Consider the following 21,117-nt stretch of genomic DNA (forward strand, 5'->3'; position numbering starts at 1 on the left):
GGTTGGAATTTCAGCAAATGTCAATACAGGAGAAAAACACCTCCAATGAGGAATGTCATCATGTCGTTTATGGGGAAATTGCAAGTAGCTTAAAAGGGGTGGAACATAAGTTCTCCATGAATTATGAAAGAAGGGGAAACCAGAGAAACAACAGATGAAAACATATAGAAAGACTTTTGGTTAGCAGTGGAATAAGGAAGAGGTTGGGTCACATCAAGAGGGTCTATGCTATCATGAGAGGAACCTATTATGGGGCTGACCAATAACAGCAGATTTTGCTGACTATTGAGACCAAAATGCCAAATATTTGCTATCCACATCTTTCTAATCTGAAAAGAGATCTCAGCATTCTTTCCTGCATGTAAAAGAACCTAAGAGATCTTATCAGAATGGTGGATAGCTCCCCTGTTGGACTCATTCAGGAACTGCGCCAGTCCCTGAACAAAGTCATTCTAATGCAGAAAGGAGCTCTTAGCTAAAAGAGAAAGCTTTTTGCTTAGGCTGGATTGGAAAATGAGTCAGATAAACAAGGTAGGCAGACTGCGAAGACACAGGTTTCACTAACATGAGATCTACTCCCCCAACATTATTCCTTTGAGTCCATTATTGTCTTGATGGACAAAGTGACATTTTAGTACCAAGCATGACAAACATTTCAGGGACAGCCAACTTGTATCAGGCCATTGCAAAAGATAAGAGAGGGCAGATGTTTAGACTGTATTATCTTTTTCACACAATCTATTCTTTTATAGATTTATAGAGGGAAAATTCTTTAAAAAGTAGAGAAAAGTTTGAACAACACGTTCAGTTGAGGGCGTCTGAAAAATGGCAGGTCATCAGACTCCAAAGTTAACTGATCATGAATTTGATATACATATTTTGGATGGTCTTTTACTTGCTCTGTTGAGTCTACAGGTAGTAGAAAGTCCAAATGATTGGGCTGAACAGGTTAGAGCATCCACAGAAGGCAATGAAATGTCCCTGATATACATGTAACCCACCTAGGGGAAGTTTAACATCCTTTTCAGGTCATGTGGTTTGAACTCAGGGCTTTCAGTCTATGAGAATATAAATTCATTATTTCTTACTTCCAGGTCTCCCTGGATGAAGTTCTGCTATGACCCTTAACTTATTGACTGCTATTGGTCTCATGGAACAGTTATGGGCTCAGTGATGGAAATTTTCATGTCATGGTTACCCCAATGCATTTGAACATGGTGCAATGATCAAAAAAGATGCCAGTGATGACAATTGAACGTCCCTTTGCCTTCCCAGCCTCCTTCATATATTCTCAGGCATAGGATGACAAAGGGAAGTCCACGAGTCACATGAAGAAAGACTGTAGCCATGGGTACACGATCAGGATCTCCTCTGCTTATCTTCACCCCCACCCTCCATGCCATCACCCTGCCCTACTTCCTCCTCACGTTGCTCCTGTGAATTCCTCCACCATCTTGCCACTAACCACCGTCCTCTGCCCAAAGTTCTCCTGTTGAAGAATTCCAGCTGAACTGATGTTCAACCCGTGTATGATGTGGAACTTGTGTTCAAACAGTTGTTGAATGAAATAAAGACCCCTAAACCCTCCAAGGTAACAAGATGTTAGGGGAGTGCCTTTTTGAGTTAAATAATGCTTCCTTCTGTGGGGTGAAAAGAGCAAGGATTTGGGAATCACATCAGCCTGGTTTGTGCTATGCTGTGCCACTAACTGGATTTAGAACAAGGGCTTAGTTACTCTGAAATGCGATTTCATCAACTGTAAAAGAGGAAGATAATAATCCCTACCTTGAAGGATCTCTGCATTGAAGGATCTCTGCTCATATATTAAGAGCAGTATATATGAAAACGCCTAGCCTAGTGCCTGGAACACACCAGCGCCTCCAGAAACGCTCATCTTTATCCTCTGTTTTATGGGGGATTTTAAGATGATAAATAATAGGGAATAATCATCATCATCATCTCGGATGCGGTTGGAAGTCTTAGAAAGAGATAAACAGCAGTCATAGGGAGAGAGAGCGTTAGGAATTTTGAAAGGAAATGAATGGTTTTATGGTTAATTTTCTTGGTTGGGGTTTAAGAAGAGATTCATGTTGTCCATTAATTATACTTACCAATTGGGTCTAATTGGCAACTACCCCAAAATGAATAAAACAAGCGGGAGTCAAGAGAGAAAAACGGCAGGCATCCTGTCAAAAAATAAAATCTTTGAAATTTCTACAACCCAATGGTTGAATATACATTTTATTAAAGCAGACGGACTCACCAACTTTATAAATTTATACTGTGATGGCAATCCAAGTTGCACACTGAGACTTTTGCAAAGCATCAAACAGCCCTCTGTAGCAGCTATACCTGATTTTCTCATTCTTCTACTTGTTTGGGTTCTTAAAATCAGCCATCCCCTTTGCTGGATGGAGCAAGCATCCCTCATTATTCTGCGTCAGCCTAGGTGAATGTTGTGGGGCTCAAAGGGTTAAGCGAGGCAATCCGTGTTGAGTGCTTAGCCCTTGTAAATCCTCTAGAAATGTTAGCTGTTGGTACCATGATGATAATAATAATTATGAATAATAATTATGAAACAGCATTCCTTGTGCTGTTTTCCAAGACTGCACAAGAACAGGATTGCCCCCTCTTTCCTTTTAAAAACATTAATTTTTTCTTGTTTTTGGAGATATGTGTCCTCTTCTCAGGTGATTAGCTACTTTTGACAAGGAGTATTTTTTCCCCTCCACTGGCTAATGTACTTAATTTCTTTTCTTTTTAAAGAATAATTGAAACCAATGACAACATATCATTCAATATGCACAATATTATTTACTGAAAAGATCCCCACATTTCCTTCTTCTTTCATTGCCAAGAAAATGACTAATTAGATACACAGACACAACCATATGTATATATAGGTATTTTATATATATATATATATATATATATATATATATATATATATATATATATTTTCTTTCTTTCTTTCTTTCTTTCTTTCTTTCTTTCTTTCTTTCTTTCTTTCTTTCATTCTTTCTTTCTTTCTTTTCCTTCCTTCCTTCCTTCCTTCCTTCCTTCCTTCCTTCCTTCCTTCCGTGTATACATACATGTATATATCTACCTACCTATTTATCCAAAGAAAAAGTCATCAAAGCCACTTCATTATAATAGGTTTCCTTACCAATTTGTCTATACTATCCCAACCTGGGAGGTGAATTTAATTGTAATATCAAGACTCTGGAGTTGTTAATTTACTAAACAAGCTAGGCTGGGGTGAGATGATCCAGTACCTCATTTCAAATCTAGGCCCCAGAGGAGAATCCCACCAACAGTTCTGTTTCTGCTCCTTTCTTCTTTCCCTGGAAACATTTATGGAGGCCCCAGCTTCCTAAGATCAAGCCAGACTCCTAGAGGAGCTTCAATCGGGGGCAGTCGTTGGGCAGAGGGTAGCCAATTTGTGAGAGACACAGTAAGGTCTTAATCCACTGTTACAGAACATTGCTTGGTGATTCCTCAGTGCCCACAACCTGGCAGAGGTGCCTTGTCATAAGAACGTACTCACTGGGGGTAAGACAAAGAAATATCCCTTGAAGCACAAAATGTAAGAGTTGGTTTCTGGATTCCTCTGGATTCTTAATAGTTTGTAAAATAACAAGCCAAGAGTAACTACTGTGTATTTCCCAGAAACTTACCAATTAGCATGTTCCTGAGAAATAAATTCAGCTGGGGAGCACACGCCTCCCCAGGCCGCTCTGCTGCTGTGTATGACAATTAGACTGCTTGCTAAATACTATGAGCAAAGCCCCAGATAGAGAAAAACACAAGACCTCCTGGCAAATTTAGCACGAGCTTTTGTTTATGGGACCAACTACAAAACTGGCCTGGCTATGTGTTTCCTGCAGAGTGAAGAGCACGCTGGTATTTTCAGTGTAGTTCTTTTTTGCTTCCAGTTACCAAACCCTAACAAACAAAAGTTAAAACAACATTTTAGTGAAGATTAACCAGATTTGTTGAAGATTTGTTCCATGGCTGGAAATGGAAATGTCTAAACATGTGGCGTTTGGTGACGGTGACCCCAATTGTCTCATTATTTCCTTGATCACCCTATTGGGCATGGTGTAAAAAGTGGTCTCAAGGGGGGAAATGGGGAAATAAAGGGCCACGGATTTTGCATCAAATGAGGCTGATACCCCAAGAACCCTGCTTTCATTCCTGGCTGAGGTGCATGGAGAACTTTTCCTTATTTGAGTTCCCCTGGCGTTATGTTAAATACATGAAAAGTACTTCCCAAACTAACTCAGTGACTGTGCTGAGCAGCAGACTAAGCGTGTGGCATTCTCAGCTCAGCTAAGATCTGTGCCAGCAAATGCACGGTATGAAAAGAGGTAGGACACCTGACCTTTTCTAAGTGGGCTTTCCCATCTGGAAAATGAAGGCAGTGAACCTGGTGAGATACACACACACACACACACACACACACACACACACACACAGATACACGATTTCTTGTAAAGTATATATATATTATATATATAACATATAACATATAACATATGTTATATGTTATATATATAAATACATATATATTTATAATAATGTGTGTATATATATATATATATATATATATATATACATGGTTATACAAAATCTCATGAGCATGTGTAGCTGTACACCTGCCCCATCTGTATATCTCTCTATATGTAATAATGTCTCAGTTATCATATATTATTCTATAGTGTACCTTTACTTCCCCCCTCTCAAGGAATGTCCAGAAAAAGGAAACAATGAAATATATATATCTTTTCCTCATGATTTTGATGTTTGTATTTCCTAAAAAACTAACCCCAGTTCACATGTAGACCTTGTTTATGTTTGCAGCTGAAATAATGCAACGTAGAGAGAGGATAAACAATTTAATGAAAGTAAAACAAATTCAATTAGACCACACGCTGTGCACTAAGTTTCTGGAGGTTGAAAGCTTTCACCTACATGGCTTATAATCCATTGCCCACATTCCACCCATCAAAATTTTACTTAAAATATCTCTGCCACATACCCCCCTTGAATGTTCTACGTAGAAATACTCTTTGTCTGAGTTCCTGTTGTATTTTATGTCTTTAAAGGGCACTTAACACTTGCTGCTTATGATAATACAGCTCTTTGTATCCCGAGCAGGAAGAGCACAGTGGTGGGGGCTGACACAGGCTGACTTCTTGGGTTTGCCTCTTATTACCAGCCAGATGTTGGGGCTATTGTTGACCTCTTCCTACTTCAGGTTTTTTTGTTTTGCTTTGGTTTGGTTTTTTGGTCACTGGGAATAATAAATGGTACTCACTTCACAGGGTTGTCGTAAGGAGTAAATCATGATTTCTTGTAAAGTGTTTAGCACTCAATTAAACACTAGTTATTGTTAACTTATTTGTCAAACTCTAAGTTCTTCAAGTGTACAACTATGCCTTATTTATCTTGCAACCCCTACAGTGCTTGGTATGTTGTAGGTGCACAAGCCAATACTGGTAGAGCGATAGAAATACTGTCAAGGGGAAATATAGACCAGAACAATCACTACTTATTTTAAATGACAGATATTTTGAGTTCTCATTTTGCTACATTTTGAAAAGCTGAAGAGCTTTAAGCCTGTGTTTTGGCTCCCTATGAAGCATCTTAAAGGTATAGTGGAACAAAGAATATAGAGGGAGCCACTTTTCCACAGTGAGCATGACAGACAACATCCAACATGAAACAGCTGTTGAATGAGCTATTGTGTGACCTAGCTCCATCCACCTTCCAGCTCCCAAGGACCCCAGGAGAGCAGAGCTGGATTTTGCGGGTGGCCAGGACCATAAGGAAGGGAAAATGAATTATTCCAGCTCTACTGAATTGTACATATGGTAGAAATATAAAAGTATGACATTTTCGAGAGTCCCATTATACTAGGGTGTCTGGTTATGGCTAAGAATTGGGGATAAATTTCGGCTCTTTTGTCATTCACTAACTCCAAGTAGGGAAGATAATTTTGTTTCTGATTTCAGCTACTATCAAATGTAAGCATCAAATCTGCTACATTGGTCTCATAATTATTATACACATTCTTTATGTATGATTAGACAGTATGATTCTCCATAACATGTTCTTAACCAGCCTCTTCCCTTAGGTTTCCTCACTTGACTCTTTCCTCTTGTCTTAGATGAAGCCGAGGATAGCCAACAGATCGAGTGGGCAAGAGAAAATGCGGCTATGCTGGCTGCTTACCCAGAGGTCAGGAATGATATATATATACTTGAGGGAGGAAGGTTCTGAACTCGTACATTACATGGATAGGCTGACTACTGACAAATGTTTTCTTCCTCCCTCCTTCTCTCCCCCATCCTTCCCTCAGCCCCTCCTTCTCTCCCTCCTTCTCTCCTTCTCTCCCTCTTTCCCTCTCTCCTTCCCTCTCTCACTCTCTCTGCTTTCTTCCTTTCCCTTTCCTTCTTCCCTTCCCTTCCCCTGTGCCTATGCCTGGCCCTTTCCTTTCTTTCATTTCCTTTCTTCCCTCCCCCTTCCTTTCCTTCCTTCTTCCTTTCCTCCCTCCCTTCCACTACAAAAGCTATATTTGCTCATTGTAAAAAAACAACATTGACAAGTGTTCAAAGGTATAAGTGGAACATATCAGTTCTTATCCTACCTCCCTCACCTCAGGTTTCACTGCCTAGAAGTTACAACTAATACTTATTCACCTGTGTCCGTTCAGGTATTTTATAAGCATATACATATACTCTTTCAAATTTTTATAAACATAAATGTAATCAAAACCACACACTTGTACTGTTTTACAACGGGCTTTTTAACTTAAGAAAAAAAATATACCTTTGGATATCTTTGCATATGAGCCCAAACAGAGCTAGTCCATTATTCATAGTAACTTCAGAGTATTTCACTATATGTTTACAACATAATTTGTCAATTATTCCTGAATCTTTGAGTTATTTCCATTTTATTACTGTAAACAATACTGCAATAAATATGAATAGAATAAATTCTTGGAAGTAAAAATACATGGCCAAAGGGTATGCTCATTCAACATTTAATAGGGGCAGCCAAATTGTCTTCCAAATAAGGTTGCCCATATTTATACACACACTAGTCAGTATTTCTATATACACTTACTGACAGTAGATATTTGCAAACTTTTTTTTTTTTTCGCTGATAGGTTAAAAACATTTCATTGTCTTCATTTTCATTTCTTTACTTTCTAGTGAGGCTGAGTATTTGTACTTTCTTCATGTGATCTTCCTGTTCATATATTTTGCCCTTTTTCTTATAGAATTTTTCTTTTGGATTTGTGGATGCCCTTTGCTTATTATAGAAATTAGCCCTTTGTTATTGTCACAACTATTGGCTTTGCTTTACCATTTGTTTTTTGAACTAGTATTTTCTAATGGGGTTTCTAAACATTGAATTTGTTTTCTACAGTGACATAGCTTATGTGAATGGAAAAGTAATAATAACTCTGAGTTTGGTTTATAAGAAGAAGGGAAAAGATACTAGGCAAGACAGAAACAGGGGAAAATAACTGTGCCACATATGGAGTATCCAGAGAGGAAAGGTGAGGTTTGTTTTCAAAGCACTTGCCTGTGGTTTCATTAAATTTGTAAGGCATTAGATCTTCCTAGCTTTATTCCTTTAGCAAGACAGAAGATAAATTCCAACTGTCTATACATCTACCTTTGTGGTTTTACTGAAAAACACAAACTAAAAAAAAAAAAAAGAAAAAAGAAACCAACTAGGATTAGATGAATAAGGACACATGTATCCCGGTCTCTAAAGTGACCCAATTCACCATTTATTAAGAGAAGCTCCATAAATTAATTTTTTTATAACTGTCAGTGTCAGCAAATACTCTCAATTTTATATTTACTGTCATTCAAAACATTTTAAGAGCTCTTCAGTTATGTTTTGACAAGTTATTGGTTGTCACTTAGGGGTTATTAAAATGTAGGAATGTCATATTGTATAATTGGCATAAGAGGGCTTTAAATCCATAAGAAACTCATCTGCTCATCAGGTCTCCTCAAATATTTCCTCAACAGAGTTAGGAGATACTCTTATTCCCAAAGATAGCTAGCTCCCTCACCCTTTTCTCCCAACAGGACTGAAGTCCTGTTATAATGTATGGAGTTGAGAGGCTGCCCAATCCCCATCTTCCTGCTTATTACCAAGAATATAGTCATGTGTAGGTCACATGAGAATTATTTTCCAGTTTTTATCTTTGAAACATTCATATCAAGAGTGCAGCGTCATAGAAACACAGAATCTTTTTAATTTATTTTTAATATTTTGGGATTTAAAATGTTACCAAATGATGTCCAACAAAATATGTGGCTCCATCAAGGATCCATTATGGCATACGCATGCAATATGCATAGCACAGCATAGGCAATTACTTTGAGGCTTAGGGGATCTGCTTGAGTTAGTTAACTTAAGGTAACTAAATGAGAATGGTCTAAAATAATCTCTATAATTTGAAACATCTCATCTCAATCCAATTTCAAGTGGAAATTATAATTTCCAGAGCCAGTGCAAGACCCTTCAACCACCTATCACTAAAAAACTCACAGGTAAAGAGTGAAAGAACATGGTACAAAGCATATGCTACAGGAGCTATTTATGGACAAGCCTTTCCAGTGAACATATTGGAACCTATAGGCAATCTTTTTTATGAATGGCAGATATGTTCTATCTCATGTGACTGCTCTGGCCATTCTTAACAACAATCTGGAATGCTAAGCTGAAAAGATATGACAAAACCTGTTATTTGTACCCTGATATCTATTCTTCCTTTCCCTCATAGTGATGGGATTTGAGCTAGCTATGTAATTGTACAAGATAAAGACTAAATTCCCTTTTCGCTAGGTGTAAGCATGTGACCAAATATTGGTACACGGTATGTAATCCAAGATGGTGTGTATGAATTCGTCAATGTGACTTTAAAGGGAAAGGGTATGAGTTTCCCTTATTCCTGTTTTTTTTCTGGCTAGAATGTAGATGTGATGGCAAACTCCCACGGGCCATGAAGACAGGGATAGAAAGAGCAAAAGAAAGAAGGGATCTGAGTCCTTAACACTGTGAGGCCACTACATTAAATCTGGACTCCTGCTCAGAATATCGTATATAGAAGGAATAAACTCCGGCCTCATTTAGGCACCCATTGTTTTGGGCCATTGTTACAGCAGCAGAACCTGTGCCCTAGTGAATTCAAAATAGTTCTGAGCTGAATCAAGACTCAGTAGGAAAAGTGTCATGCTAGGTTTGCAATGCCAGCTATGAGCAAGGGACCCGATGGTCTCCTGCCAACTCTAACTTCTTACTGTGTACATAGCTAACCTACTCCAAAATAGAAAACTCTCAAAAAAACCTTCTCATGTCACTCATCGGCCATATGCCTGTCTTTCTCTCTGTGCTATTGTTGACCACTTCAGGCTTAGCCTTTCTCTATTTGGCATAAATACAAAGAAATGAGACTGACTTAATCATAATAAGAATAAAATAATATGTGTAGTATTTAGGATATACCATTTTTTTTATATATAAATGACCTCAATCCTTTAATACAACCGCCTGAAATACTATGTGCTTATTTCAGTCATGCTGCCATTGCTAAAATATTTTTGGATTTTTTTTGAAGCTGTAAATTCACACATTTCTTATAATAATAGGATGGGATCAAATCACTTAAACATCTGTCATGTGAAACCAGCAAGTCTTCACTGAGCACTTACTATGCATAACATTGTTAGTTTTAGTGTCAGAGAGGCTGGTAATCAATTTTAGGGATGTCAAAGGTACTCTTTAGATAATCTATGTTAAATTTCCAGGGTAAGATGGCTTCATAATTTAACATAGAAAAATAATACATATAAGGGGTCTACTACAGTCCAGGGAATGGGAAATAAATACTAGAAATGGAAGGTGAATTCTTTAAAAGCTCTGCTTCATGGGATTCTATATCACCAATCTATTCATTCACTCAAGATTTATATTACTGCCCCGCTCCCTTGCTTCCCCCCAAATTTGCAGTAATTTATAAATTAAAAATGAGATTTCTCTTTTTATTCAATTGCAAACTCTTTATTCTCCTAGCACCTTGGTTTATTAAAATATTCCCTGGGTAATGCATCTGGTGAGGAGGCTCTCCAGGGGCCTATGGGTAAATCAACATTTCTGCCTCTGTCCCCACATCAGCTAATAACTGTGGACTGTAGGGTTTCTCTGAGTATCAGGGACCCTGACAGGAGAGCTCCCAGCATTAAGCAAGTTTCTGGAGTCACCATGCCTGAAACATATAAAGCTGTGGTGCTCAGAGCGGGTGCTGCTGAATTAAAAATACTGATCCGATTTACTTCATGAGTCAGTTCTGCCTGTTAAGTCGGTATGTCACTTCAAATGAAAAACAGCTTCCTTGTAACCATTGTGGCAGAAAGGTCAACTCAAATCCATTTTCAAATATGCCGAGAGCTCAAACTTAGATAATGACTTTGGTCCTCACCCAGGAGAGAACAGATTCAGAGCAAATGAAGTCAGATATAAGGAAGAACTTCCCAATGGCACATGATGTTAGGATGTGAAGCATGTGCTAGGGCTGACATCCAGCCTATTCTGTTGCTTTGGGAAACCAAAGTCTTCGCAGGTTGTCAAGATTTTAAATCTCACTGCTGTCTCACTATTGCGGCTTCTTCTCTAGTCGTTAGACTAGAACAGAGTACCTGGGCAGGGTGGGGCCTTGACAAATCAGGTGTAGGCTATTGGAAAGATTGGAAAAATTAAAAAAAAAGAAAACTCAAGGAAACACATTTGGGTTAGTGTTTCATAAGTCAAGTGATTGACAATTATGAAATTGACATTTCATAAGTCAAGGGATTGAAGACCTGCCAGGCAGGTCTTCATGTGAAACTGCTCTGTACAAGGTAGAATATGAACATTCCTGCCTCCTTTCTCATGCCATTCAGGAGGGCCAGAAATTTTGTTAACCCCAAAGTCCCCTGATATTTTTAAATGACTCCTAGGGGACCAGTGTCACCCTAGTAGCCAACTGCTATAGTCATGTCTAAGAATTATCACCAAAAATGGTGGTAAAGGAAGTAGGCTATAAACGATGCAGTCATGAGTACTTTTTTCTGATTATGGAAATTTCACAGAAACAAAATGCTTTAAATTAGTGTGTGTCATGTCATGGAGATGAGCTATTTAAAATAAAATCTCTTGGAACCAATCGGACTTCACCAGTATTGACTCAATCTGTGCATTAGTATGTTTATGTGGCTCATGTATCATCTAACTCAGTGGAAAGGGGATATATTTGCTTCCACAATAAAGCATAATTTATTAAGGGTGACATCCTTGTACCATTGGGAGACACTATTATTATTGTTTTTGTTAGTTTGGGTGAGTAAGCCTCCAATCGTATATGGATAGGTGTGTTGGCTTAGGGACTGCATAATAAAACATACATCTTTCTTAGAGAATTCTAAACAGCAATATCCTCAAATACCAAATGTGATTATGTTTTATGAATTCTGCCATCATTTCTGCTACTTGTGTACTTAGAAATACCAAGCCCAATTTAATCTGCTGCTTTAGAGGAAGTACTCTTGGTATCTTCATCAGATGAGGCTACACTCAAATGTCAGTCATTACTCTGGGGCAAAGAAAATGTGGACAATCAAATTCTCTTTCAAGCAAACCCTGACAGTAGCAAAAGTACTGGTTATGGAAATCTAAACCAACCCAGACACTCCCATTAATTAGTATCGCAAAAAATAAATGTGTCTATAATGACTCCCATGGGGACATAATCCCTTAGGCTGGATTTAGTCTGACATAGATTTCACTTTAGAGTATGGAGATGACAAAGGCAGAAATTTCTAGCCTCATAATGAAATTTCCTACAACCTAAATTGATGTTCACAATGTAAGTAGATATGCAGTCTGAACAAAACTTTGCATTTAGGCAAACTTAAAATAAAATTCAAACAGCAAAAGAGTAGCATTTTCATCAAATAGAGCCCAAAGATAACTAGATTTCTGTCCTCTTCTTTCAATCCCCTTTTTGAATAAAATGGTAACTTACAAGAAGAAAATTTAAAGTGTAAGATATATTCTGGGCCAATTCACATTTAGCGCAAGTTCTAACACCTCCACCAAATACAGTATTCAACAATCCTAACTGACATTCACCATGATTGTTCCAAGACACTGGAATAGCTCGATGTCTAAAGAAAGATTACATTTTCTCCATCCTGCTCTGTTTATTCAGGCAGGAGGAACAAGTAGGGTGTAGAATATATTCTCAACAATATAGAAAAAAAATTTTCTGGTTATTGCTGCAACGGTCAAGATTTTAAAATCAATTACTCTTTAACAAATAATGTTGAATACGGGCTTGATGATATGTTCCAGAACATAATCTGGAACCTCATTTTTCTTTCTGGATCTTTTCAGCACCTATAGAGATACAATGGCTTCTTCTTAACAAGCAGAGTCAGGCTTGATGTGTGGTAAAAATATTGTGATCAACAATACCCTTGACTCTGACAGGCTTCAAATGAGAACATCTAGTCTCAGGTTGGAATCCATCGCAGCCAGGCTCTCTAAGCATGGGACATGGTTTCCCTCTGCGGGACCGCTGTACCACCAGCAAGGTAAAAATGGAACAGTGTTTCTGAACTGCCACATGCCCAAATCCTTTCATATGTTGATTCCTATGTTAACTCATTTAACCAGAGTTCACAGATAGAGAAACAAAGCCTAAGAGAAGTGCTTTCATATTGAACATTTATGGGTGACATGATATGCTGTCTGGACTTCCTCCAAAGTTATCCAGAGAAGGATGTAGGCGGGCATATAGAGAGAGATTCCAAGATTGGCCAGGGTTGATAAATGTAGAGGCTAGGTGATAGTTACGGAGGTTATCATAATATTCTCCATTTTTTTTTGTATGTGAATATTTGTAACAATAAAAATGTGTGCAAAAAATATGCTCAGGACTGTAAAGTCCCATTAGGCTGCTTATATGCTACTTTCTGGAGCAGGCCCTTGGTTGTCTTTTAGCTAATACATATTTCCTGCACAGCTACTATGTTCCCAGCAATGTGCCAAGTTGCCTCCATGTACGTGACTATGTGGACAGCAATAAAATAAATATGAGTTAAGTGTTGATTATGTACCTTTGTTTATTTAAATAGTTCAAACTTAGTAAATGTATTTGGAAATGTTAACCAAAGGTGTGGGTCACCTTTGATAATTCTCTTAGTCACTTCCTTGAACCTCAGTCTAATCTTTTAGATGAATGATTTTATGTTCTTGTGGATCTCAGCCACAGTGTGGCTTTCATCCACAGACACTGATAACACTTCTGGGACACAGGTATACAGGATTACAGAGTACAGATGGCCTCACTCCCTTGCTCTCTCTCTTCCTCTTATTTGCCAGGCAAAATCCCAACAGGTGCCTAACCCAATTTTATGTCTGTTCCACTACTTGAGCTGAACATGGCTGCAAAGAAAACACACAGCCCTGGTGATTCATGCCTCTTGAAATTCACCACCACAAATGCTGAGTGGGACCATGGTACTGTGGGGTAAAGCCACATTTCCCTGGTCTAGTCACTCTCCCTGTCTCTACATTAACACAGTTCTTTCCTCTCCTTAATCTCCTCCATCTCCTCCCCTTCCACACTCTTTGCTGATCATCTCCTCTATGCTTTTCTTTATAAAGCAACTATCTGCAGAGAAAGTACCTGATCATCCCAGCAGAGAATGTTCTGTCCCACCCACCTCTGAGCCCATAATACTTTGCCTTCCCTCCTGCTTGGAAGGGATGGATGAAACTGTCCTGTCCTAAGGCCGAGCTCTTTATTTGTGCATTGAATCTCATCGCCTCCTTCTCTCATAGGGACTCTGTCTCAATTCCCTAGAGATGGGTCCTTAAGTCCCTTGTTTTTCTGCAAAATCCTACTCCTTTGGGGCTCTCACTAGTTGCCTTGTTTTAAGAATACATGTGTCTACTCCTTGCCCTGAATGCTCATTTCATTAGCAAGTCCTCTTGAATTCTGCCTTCACAGTATGTCTTAGGACTAATATTGTAGGATTTATATGAGGCACCTAAAACAGGCAAATTCATAAAGATATAAAGTGGAAGAGTAGTGACTAGGAGCGGGAGGGAGTGGGTAAAGGGGAGTTAGTGTTTGATGGGTACAGAATTTCAGTTTGCAAGGATGAAAATGTTCTGGGGATGGATAGTGGTGATGGTTACACACCAATGTATACGCACTTAATGCCATTGAACTGTATGCTTAAAAATGATCCAAACGGTAAGTTTTACATTATGTATATTTCACATTAAAAAAAAGATCAGTTGAGAAAATATGTATGCATATATTTGAATCCAACCACTTTGTACCACTTCTGTTGCTGCCATTCTATTTCAAACCACATTCAAACCACTGGGCATTTGTCCTACTTTAGCTCTCCCCAGAATGTTCTTCCCACAGTGGGCACCCTGACTTCATTCAGGTCTCTGCTTATAAGTCACCTCCTCATAGAGGCCCCTCCTGACCACCTAATCTCCATCATCCTCCCAATGCGCATGTGTGCATGTGTGCAAACACGTGCTTAAAGGTCCACAGTCCTATACCTTCCTCTGCTCTCTTTTTAATTGTTCTTTTTACTACCAGACATCATATATTTATTTGTTTAATCATTTACTTATTACTCTGTTTGCCCCTCTTGACTTAAGCTCAGTGAACTGTCAACAGCTGCTTTCCTTGACCTTAGCCAGGACTGGTGTATAACAGGGGTCCAAGAAATACCTGTATCCTAAAAGGCAGGCTTGGGATTGTTAGGCTTGTTAGGCTTGGAGGCTTTGCATGGTAAATGTGAAGTTTAGGAAATTGCAGATGGAAGAGTGTTCCAAAGCAGGTAACCGCTCAGGTCCAAAAGGATTCTCCTCTAAAAACAAAGTCCTTCAGTAACGAGCAACAGTACTTCAGAAAGGACTGCTCACAGCAGGGGAGGGCAGGGGAGAGACAAGGTAACAGGTGCCAGAGTGCAGAGAAAAATCTAAGATGCTGGTGCTTGTAATACACTATCATTAATAATTGGCATTTTGCTGAGAAAGGGTTTAAAGGTCTCCTGAGCAGGATTCACTTAATATTTAAGAAAAATACCTTCAGAAGATGATGTCATTTTAAGTAAGAAACAGACTTGCTGAAAGGCTGTTGTGGTTTGCAGTCAGTCCTAAGTGATGAGGAAGAATGGCATTTTGATAAGAAAAACGCTGAGTGCGTTCAGACATCCCTGGTGTCATCCGAGGTGGAATGGGTGACAAGCCGTATTATTGTGGTCTGGGGTCTAATTTTCATGAGACCAAGTTGGGGCCCAAAATGGTGTTTTAGATTTAACTTTTGAATAAGAAAATAAAAAAGTAAATGATGTTTTTAAAATGAGCTTACAAATTATTTAAAAATATGTTTTTAATGTTTATTTTATTTCTGAGAGACAGAGACAGAGCATGAGTGGGGGAGGGGCAGAGAGAGAGTGAGACAGAATCTGAAGTAGGCTCCAGGCTACCACCAGAGCTCTATGCGGGGCTTGAACCTATGAACTGTGAGATCATAACCTGAGCTGAAGTCGGATGCTTAACCGACTGAGCCATCCAGGCGCCACAAAGTTTTATTTTTAATAGGAAGAACTACGTTACTGCTAATTAGTATATAAAGAAAAAAAAACAGTGTTCACATTAGAAAGTCGAGTTGCTGTTCTCAAGTGTTGACCAGGCATGGACTGCATTAAAGCTTTGTATTCTTACTTCCACTCTTTCCTGTTATAACCCAGTCAACTTTCCCCCTTGTTAGTCCTGTTCGGAGGCTTCTGTGTTCTCAGGGGGCACTTGGCTGCTAACTGAATCAAGGCCTCAAGCTCCTTCTCTCCTTCAGGGAGCATTGGGTCACTCCTTAAGCTCTAAACACTTTTCTGCTCCTTCCGTGCTTTGTGGTGTAAATGCAGTAAAAAGAGAAAAAGATTCATGAGTCGCTCACTTGGAGGGCGACCTGCAATCATGGTTTGCCTGGCACTTGGGGGACCCAGGGACATGGGACTTTCAATGGTAAATCTAAGACAGTCTCAGGCAGCTGAGATAAGCTGATCACTCTCACGACGAAGTTTAGGGACAGAGCTGCTGTAAAGCTATCTTGTGGTACCTTTCACTACAGCTCATGGGCAAATTGCTGACCCAGAGCCTTTTTATTTCCTGTGACCTCAGAGATCTCCCCTGGGTGTCTTTAACTTCCTCTTCCCATTTAATTATTTTCACTGAATGAAAGCCTGTGGGTTTCTACAAATCCTCAAATACAGTTCCCAAAGAAGGGAGGAAAATTCTGTTTATAAATTATGATAATTCCAATAACCATCTGGCTCCCCCTGTCCCCCCACCTCGTTCCAGTTTACTGTCACTTAACCCACTTTGGGGTCTCATCCCCTACTGAAGACATAATCCTGTGTGTGGACTTGAAGCTGTTCAGGAGTCTCTAGCCTGCTTCTCTGACCTTGTCCTCAGCTTGGTACCTGGGTACATGCTTCTCCCCTCCTTTGAATGGGCCCCTACTTGTCAATGTTTCTGTGTGCTGCTTCCTGCGTTGGTAATCCACCAAGGGTCCACGCTCTCTATAAATGGCACGAGGCACATGCAGAGGGTCCTGACTCCTCCAGCATCCCTGACATCATGACCAGCCTTGGCCTGCTGTTTGACTCCATGTTGCTGGGCTCTGCTCCTCATTGAGGCCAGGTCACAGTACAGGAGCCCCTCTGGGCCTCCCCGGCAGGGTCATCCAAACATACAGCACCTCTGTGAGCTTTCGAGAAAGGTGCCCTTCTAGGCACATAAATTACAAAAAGGTGTTCCCACTAGGATGACTAATTAGAAAAAAAGGTCTCCTTTCCTTGGGCAGCGTGTAAGGTGCAGAGCTTGGCAAACAGAGCCTTGGCTGGGTTTTAACTTCCCCTGGCATCCCCTTAGTTGAGTATGTACTTTATATAGCCGCATACCTAGCTCTCCTCCTAACTACTGACTAACCGGCCTGGCTGCCACCAGGTCCTGGCACAATGACGTGCTTTGTCTGTCTGAACAGATTTTGCCTCATTGCTGAGCACTGAACCTGACTCTGAATTTGCTCTTTGTCTGTCATGCTCCCATCCTGCATCTTTCGGGCCACTCCCATCTAGGGGCTCATTCTTAACCTGATGGTGTATAAAAACTAATGCTTTAGCCTATCAACATCTAAACAGATACCCCTGATAAGACAACATTTGCCCTTCCTATCAACTATCCTAATACAATCCAGTTTTAGTATCACAAAACCTACTACCCATTGGTTATAGTGCTTTATTACATTTGGTCTCCACGGGTTTCTGGATTGATTCAAGTCTTTTCTATCCTTTCCTTTTTCCAAAAGATATTGATCTTGGGATAATGCTGCTTCCTCTTTCCAAAGACAGTTGGGGATTCTTAGATAGAAGACAGTTTCCTAATACAGTGTGGACTTCAGGCCTACCCCAAAATGTACGATTCCAGACTCCTCTGTGAAAAAGATCAAAGTGTGAAACCTGGCTGCTTCAACAGGAGTAACACCTAAAAGGTGGAACCAGAAAAGAGAAGTATAAGAAAGAGAGAGGGTGAACATCCCAGTTCTGGGAGGAAGGTGGGTCTGGCGAAGAAAAGCCATCCTGGACAGATGCAGAGAAAAGAATGAGAGGAGAACAGCCGTTTGGACAAGCTGAAACACTTCACACTGAGCTTTCGGAAACTTATCCAGCCAAAGAGACTCTTTTGCTATTTGGAACTGCAGGCTTTGAAAGTTGAAGCGATTAGATCCAAGTCTCCCTCGTGGGACCTAAGATTACCCTGAAGCTTGAGCCTGCCCGGAATCCTCCTCCAGCGTTACTTTGTGGAAACAAACTGAACTTTATTTTGTGAGGAGGGATGGTAGATTATTTTCATACCTCTGATACTTTTAAATGGAAGCTGCTTCACAACGTGGGGAGCACTGCTGTCTCCACGATGGTACCTTTCCATAGCTAACTGTGGGCACAATAACATGTGAATACTTAAGAGGTAATTTTAGTGCAACCACCAGATATGTATTATGTGGTGCACATATGTATGCACATATATATAACTACATATACTTTTAAAGATGAATAAATGCATACATCAAATTAAGATACCAAATGAAAGTTCATGAAGATGGTTACACAAGATACTTTTGTTTACAGAACATCAGTTGCCTTGAAATGCCTTTCTACAGGTATAGTGGAGATCAAAACCTGTGTGTATGTATATATACCTGTGTGGTGCGTGTGTGTATATATAAAATACTTTAGCCACCAAAAATAGCTTAATAAATAGAAACAACTTCTCTAGGGTGCCTTTTTTCCTTAAAGTACCGTGTAAAGGATGTAGGACAAGTCTGGAAAGGGAAGCATATCAGCATGCATACACCCCAGAGCGGGTTGAGTTGTTCACGCCTGACAAACGTCCACTCATCCTGTGACCACACGTCTTATGCGCCTAGTCCTCTCCTCCAGACGACTTCCTCGGGTTCTAACCACTGGCCCAGCAGACACATAATGATCTGCGTTTGAAACTTGCTCAAGTGTTTATAGCATTGCCACAAGGTGTACTTTGAGTTGCTCACTTTCAGCATGCTTCGTAGGAGGCGCGACAGTGGGAAGGGTAGCCTACTTACTTGTGTTTATCTTCTGGAGAGAAATATGCTTTTCCAGTTGTCTCCTTAGCTTCACCTCGGCTCCGTATTTGCCAGTGGTGCCATTGTCGGCCAGAATGAAGTGAGAATGCATGCTGTTGAGCACAGTGAGCTTGCTCATGGGGTTGGACATGGTCTGATATGGCCGCACAACCTGCAGGGTTTCAAAAGGAAGAGGCGGAAGTCAGAGAACAAAAGGGCAAAATATGAAAAGGAGAACCAGACAGAGAGGAGACAGAGAAGGAAAAATCAGTTCTTTGGTACAGTGAAAATATGAGCACGGTGAGTAGAAGCAAGTGTTACAGTCAGTGTTCCCCAGTCCAAGCAAGATTATAAAGAATAATGTATGTATTTATATGCCGAATTTACACAGAAAACAGAGTTTGTGCTCTCGTTGGGCTCAAAAACTGCCATGTGAATGATGGTTTCATGTTGACGTCAATCTTTTGTCTGCTGATGAACCACAAATAATTTTAATATTTAGTAATTTTGGTTTTTTTCTTTCTCTTTTACACAATGTCCATACTTTTTACTTTAATGTTTATTTATTTATTTTTTTTATTTTGGGAGAGAGAGAGAGGAAGAGAGTGAGAAGGGAAGGGACAGAGAGAGAGGAAGAGAGAGAATCCCAAGCAGGCTCTGTGTTATCAGCACAGAGCCTGACTCGGGACTTGAACTCACAAATCATGAGATCATGACCTGAGCCAAAATCAGGAGTTGGACACTTAACCAACTGAGCCATCCAGGGGCCCCACATGACGTCCATACTCTTAATAGGCACAGCAGAGCAATCATGGTTCTGGAGTATGGGAGGCGGGGCGGGGTTCTCTTTCTGTCAAGCCCATTCAGTAATCTGAAGGTCTGTTCAGTCAAAAATCAACACTGTTCTTATTAGACACCTTATCTAAGTGGAAACGTTGACTATCAAATACCTGTCTCATGAGATGGATATGCATCAAAGTGTTCATCTCTGTCTTTTTTTGTGGTTGCATTATTTTAATTTTGTGGCGAATTATGTTACCTAAAGCAGTCATTCTTAGGGTGGTCTTTCATATTTTTGATATAAAAAGAAGAGCAAAACCTATTGTGAGTTTTAGTTGCCAGATCTCGTTGCTTTACGTACATCATCTATATTCCTTGCAACAATCCTGTGCGACGCTGTTCTGCTGACCTTGTAGATGGAGAAACAGCAATGGAGGTAAAATAGGTTCTTCAAGAGTGTATTACACACAAACCCAGAATTTACACCCAGGTCTGATTCCAAAATCTATGCTTACTATGTTTACTCCCCTTCCCCCCACTGCTTAGACACAATGGAAACAAGATGATGTTTTGGAAATCTCCTAAAATATTTAGGTAGAGACTTCGTTCAAGACTATAAAATGGAACATTGGACGAGCGCACTATTGCACAGACCCAGTATAGTTATCCCTGTACTAAATCATCAGAATTGACAGACTAGAAATAAATGCTACAGGGTGTTTATTTCCTGCCTTTGTGCACTGTGTACATTAATTATGGAGTTGAGATGCTCTTGTTAATGTTTAGTGTGTAATAACTCACCATGAAAAGTTGTAGTAAGATTGAGTAGTTTGTTAAATAAATTACAAAGTGATTTAGCAAGGGCAGTCTTTAATAGTAAAGATCTCATAAAAGTCATTTTTTAGATCTTGATGCTGATTTCAAAATCCATTTCTATCTGCCTGGCAAACAGAATCTACTCAATAAATAGTGAATGAATGAACAGGAAAACTTGAGACAGGCATGCTTTTGTTCAAAATTAGAAAAAAGAAAGAACCCTCTTTTCTGAATTGTTTGGGAATTGATCTAATCTAAATTTAAAATGTGTAATTTTAAGCTTTTGAAATATCCTTCGTTCCTTTTAATATATGTCTTGTTAATGTAGCATTAATATAACATAAATTCATAGCTTCATTTTAGTTGACTCTTAATGATAAAGGAAACTCATAACTTTTTGATTATTGTTTCCAGTAATGGATGGGACTTTTTTTTCCTGTAACCGAACAGCATTCAATTACTCCTTTGTCTACATGAGCGAATGAAAGTCCCCAAAATACAGAGAGAGTGGTGTGCTAACTCCATCCTGAGTTCTTCATCACTGGAAGAGTGGGTCGCTTGTGGTTGAAATTCCCACTTTGTTGTTACTCATTTTTGATCATAAAACATTCATTCTACAGCAGAGTGCAAGTTAATAAATATTAATGCTTTGTTGAAAGAGGCTTAGCAGATGGACTTTCTCCTATTCTTAAAGTGCCTCTGCACTGAACCTTTGGACAAAAGAAAATGCTGTAGTTACTGTTCTCTCTTTTCCA

General features: G+C 39.5%; 1 protein-coding gene across 13 annotated transcripts in view; it reads right to left on the bottom strand.

The window, feature by feature from the left end:
- The window catches only part of TRPM3 (transient receptor potential cation channel subfamily M member 3), a 797,690-nt gene that overhangs the window by 199,374 nt on the left and 577,199 nt on the right, over positions 1–21,117 (bottom strand). For 10 of the 13 annotated variants that reach the window (XM_047102096.1, XM_047102090.1, XM_047102058.1 and 7 more), the window contains exon 6: positions 18,767–18,938. In XM_047102096.1, the coding sequence (XP_046958052.1) occupies positions 18,767–18,938 (172 nt within the window). Of the gene's footprint in view, positions 1–2,111; positions 2,187–18,766; positions 18,939–21,117 lie in introns of all 13 variants that reach the window. The other 3 variants (XM_047102024.1, XM_047102016.1, XM_047102006.1) reach the window with 1 other exon arrangement.

This window comes from Lynx rufus, unplaced genomic scaffold (genome assembly GCF_022079265.1).
Source record: "Lynx rufus isolate CCGP_SWC_20201006 ecotype Redwood Valley unplaced genomic scaffold, mLynRuf1.p SCAF_10, whole genome shotgun sequence".
NCBI lineage: Eukaryota > Metazoa > Chordata > Mammalia > Carnivora > Felidae > Lynx > Lynx rufus.